We start from the raw sequence: 4189 nt of genomic DNA, 5'->3' as shown, positions 1-4189 counted from the left end.
CCTTCCCTTCCCTTCCTTTTCTTCCTCTCCCCCTCCTCCCCCTCTTCCTTCTCTCTCTCTCTCTCTCTCTTTTGGATTTTTCAAGACAGGGTTTCTCTGTGTAGCTCAGGCTGGCCTGGAACTCAGAGATCCCTTGTCTCTGCTTTCCAAATGCAGGGATATCGCTGGGGCTAACGGCATGCGCCACTACGCCCAGCACTTTTCTTTTCTTTTCTTTTCTTTTCTTTTCTTTTCTTTTCTTTTCTTTTCTTTTCTTTTCTTTTCTTTTCTTTTCTTTCCTTTTCTTTTTTTATGGTAAGGTCTCACAATGTAGCTCTGACTGATCCAAACTTGCTATGTAGACCAAGTTGACCTCAGCCTTGAACTCTCAAAGATCTGTTCACCTCTGTCTCCCAAATGGGAGGCATTAAAGGCGAGCACCACCTCACCTGTCTCTTTACAGGGTTTTCTATCAAGGGAGCTCGGTTGCTGGATCATGGCGTGAGAGGACGCACTGTAGGAGACAGTTCTGTGGTCTGGGAGGTTTCTGGAGGCCAAGACAGATGTGGTGTAGGCTGGACCGTGGGAGGACTCTACAGTCACTGTGTCACTGTGAAGGCCTTTGACTTCTCCAAATCATCCGCAAAGTCCCATTTTCCAGTTGCCAAGGCTTACTTTGTGTTTTTCTTCCCCAGAGGTGGCAAATGGCACAGTGACAAGCCTGCCAGGGGCCACCGTTACCCTGATTTGCCCCGGGAAGGAAGCAGCAGGCAACGTTACCATTCACTGGGTGTACTCTGGCTCACAAAACAGAGAATGGACTACCACAGGAAACACACTGGTTCTGAGGGACGTGCAGCTCAGCGACACTGGGGACTATTTATGCTCCCTGAATGATCACCTGGTGGGCACTGTGCCCTTGCTGGTGGATGGTGAGTTGTGCTGTCAGTGTCCTTGGAAGTGGCTCCGAGGATAGCTTCAATGTCCTCTGCATTCGAGAAAGATCCTCTGGCTGATCTTTTAACTTTGTCATTTTTGGCTCAAAAGTTTCAGGAAAAGGGACACCGTTCGCCTGTGCATGTGGCCGGCCAGCGGTGGAAGCCATCTGGCAGATTTAATAGCTCTGGACTCCCAGTCAGGCACCTGGGCTTAGCGGCTGCTAACTCCCTCAGATTCTTTTGGCAAAATAAAGTGAACTTTATTACTAAGTTTCCATGTTGCAAAGTGTTACAAAGAGAAAGTACGTGCTGAAAACTGCCTAGCACCCCTGAAACACACATGAGACTCTCAGAGGGTGCATCCCACCAAGGATTGGCAGGGTAAGGGCTCCCTCAGCTCCAGTGGAAGCCCTGCTCTCAGCCACGTTCTTCCTTATGTCCCGTGTGGTCCTTCCAGTGTCCGTTTGTCCAGTGTCAACATCAGGTGAGGACACAGGTGCTCCTTTTGCATCATGGTCTTTTCAACCCTTTAGAGCCTTGGTACTCAGCCTTCCTTACGCTGCGGCCCTTTAACACAGTTCCTCATGTTGTTGTGACCTACAACCATAAAATTATTTTCATTATTACTTCATAACTGTAACTTCGTTACTGTTATGTAAATGTAATGTAAATGTGTTTTTTTGAGAGAAAGGTTTGCCAAAGGGGTCGCGACCCACAGGTTGAGAACCACCGCAGTAGTCAGCCCTTTCTCTCTGTGCCTGGGACTCTAGGGAGTCCTGTCATTTGTGTCTCTGAGCTGAACCAGGTAGTCCCCTCAGCTGCGGGTGGGGGTAATGATGCACAGAGCAGGTCTGCTTGGAGGCCTTGCACCCCCTCAATCTGCTGAGTCTCTTGCAGTTCCCCCAGAGGAGCCCAAGCTCTCCTGCTTCCGGAAGAACCCCCTTGTCAACGCCATCTGTGAGTGGCATCCGAGCAGCACCCCTTCTCCAACCACGAAGGCTGTGCTGTTTGCAAAGAAAATGTAAGTGTCAGGTGGGGCTGTGCACTCGAGTCTAGTTGATGCTTGCTGATGTCCTAGAGCCAAGGGAAGAAGGGTGGAGCCCTCCAGGCAGCTGTTGGATTGAGTGGACAGGGACCTTTTAATTTTTCTAGATTTATTTTATGTGCATGAATGTTTTGCCTGTAGCATGTGTGTGCACCATATGCACGCCTATTGAATCTCATGGAACTAAGGTTAGAGGTGGTTGTGAGCCACCATGGGGGTGCTAGCAGTCGATTCCAGGACCCTCTGTAAGAGCAACAAGTGCCTTTAACTACTGAGACATCTCTTCAGTCCCAGGATCAATGTTTTATCAGTAGAAAGTTTTTCCAAGTCTGTCATATAACATGTTTAAGGCCATGTTTTGATTCTCAGTTATTTCAAAAATTAAAAAAAAAAAAGAAAGAAAGAAAAAGAAAAAATATCCTTAGGAATAAAGGACCTGGGCCCTAGGCTCAATTCAGTTTTCCCAACAGCTACGGGAGATGCGCAACGAGGTTCAGGGAGACCGATTAACTCGCTTGAGGTCATCTAGCTAGGAAGTGGTTCTAAGTGGTTGGGAAGAGAACCCAAGCCCATTTTCCATCAAAGTCCAAAGGTTTTGGGTGTTGTCCTACAGGAAAGGGACAAATGGCTCTGGGGGCTTGGAATGAGGCTGATAGGCTTCTATCAGTACCTTGGCCCTGTGAGCATCATAAAGACAGTATACAGAGAGTGGTCATGGGTTGGGGGAGGTGACTTTTGCCTGTTAGAAGATGGCATGGAGACCTGGGGCCAGGGAGGAAGAAGAAGTATAACGTAGCACGCTAGAGAAATTGTAGTCTCCACCCACAAGCCACGCCTCTTACGCCTAGATATTCCCAATAAAGTTTGAGTGGTCAGAGTGTGGTAGTCCTTCTTATGGGTCCTTCTTATGGGTCCTGGTAGTTACTACCAGTCAAACATGGCCCCAGAATATTAAGTGGAAATTCCCAGAAGTAAACAAAAGCATGATTTAAATTGGGTCATTCTAAGTAACCCCACCCAGGTTGTGAATCAGCTCCAGCTACCTGTGCTGTTCCACAGAACTCCTGATCATCTGCTTGCCGGTATTTGTGTTCATCAAGCCTGGCCCTAGGACAAGATCAGACAGTGATCAAGAGCACAAAACATGAGAGCCAGAGGTTTACCTGGGAGCCTGGCAGTACTGCAGGGCATTGGGAAGGCATGGTGTACTAGGGTAGGCCCTGCTACTCTGAAGTCTCAGGTCTCTCAACAAAGGGTCTTGGAAATACCCCTAGCAGATGGGGGAGAATTTCCACATTACAAAACCAGTGTGGTGACCAGCGCGGTCTGAGCCTGAGGTTCTTATCTGAGTCTGAGGTTGCTCACTTGTTTTCTAGTGGCAGGGAAAGTGGAAGTGGGTGAGATCTCAGGTTTCCGGGTCCACTGGGGTGGTTTCTGACTTCCCTTGGCCATCTTCAGTCTTTGAGTTCTTTTCTATTCTCCCCATCCCTCCTGTTCCTCTTTATGTGTGTGCTTTGCTGATTTGTCAGCATTTCTGCTATATCACCTGAGGGCAGGTCTTTTGTGCCCTGGGACAGGGAAGGGCTTTTCCTATTCATTTCTGTGTGTATCCTTTATAGTTCGAAGGACAAGACCCAGGAAGGGAATAAGACCAGAGGGACCTTCTTCTCCGCCTGTCCCTCATTGGCTGGGCTCTGCCAAAGATCCTATCAGACGGGCACTAATGCCTTTAGCTTGACTATTTTCTAGGGAGAAAATAAACACTTGGGATGAAAAGCGTGCTGAAAGTCACAGACACTAATAGGAGCAGACACTGGCTGAGTTGAAGCCTGAAAGCTAGAATCAGTTCCCAAGCTTCCAATTCTTGAGCCAGACTTCTTTCTCTTGAAAAAGAAACAAAAATTGCTAGAACCTTTGTGCCCTTCTCTGTTGTGTCCCACAGCAACACCACCAACGGGAAGAGTGACTTCCAGATGCCCTGCCAGTATTCTCAGCAGCTGAAAAGCTTCTCCTGCCAGGTGGAGATCCTGGAGGGTGACAAAGTGTACCACATAGTGTCACTGTGCGTTGCAAACAGTGTGGGAAGCAAGTCCAGCCACAATGAAGCTTTTCACAGCTTAAAAATGGGTAAGGGAAGCCGGGCGTGGTGGCGCATGCCTTTAATCCCAGCACTTGGGAGGCAGAGGCAGGCGGATTTCTGAGTTCGAGGCCAGCCTGGTCTACAAAG

General features: G+C 48.5%; 1 protein-coding gene across 2 annotated transcripts in view; it reads left to right on the top strand.

Moving 5' to 3' along the window:
- Il6r (interleukin 6 receptor) overlaps positions 1–4189 on the top strand; it is a 45423-nt gene that overhangs the window by 24589 nt on the left and 16645 nt on the right. For both annotated transcript variants that reach the window (XM_021158566.2, XM_021158565.2), the window contains exons 2-4: positions 675–911; positions 1815–1938; positions 3905–4089. In XM_021158566.2, coding sequence (XP_021014225.1) covers positions 675–911; positions 1815–1938; positions 3905–4089 — 546 coding nt within the window. The remainder of the gene's footprint in view (positions 1–674; positions 912–1814; positions 1939–3904; positions 4090–4189) is intronic.

Source organism: Mus caroli, chromosome 3 (genome assembly GCF_900094665.2).
Source record: "Mus caroli chromosome 3, CAROLI_EIJ_v1.1, whole genome shotgun sequence".
Taxonomy (NCBI): domain Eukaryota; kingdom Metazoa; phylum Chordata; class Mammalia; order Rodentia; family Muridae; genus Mus; species Mus caroli.
This window is presented reverse-complemented; position numbering and strand designations above follow the sequence as displayed.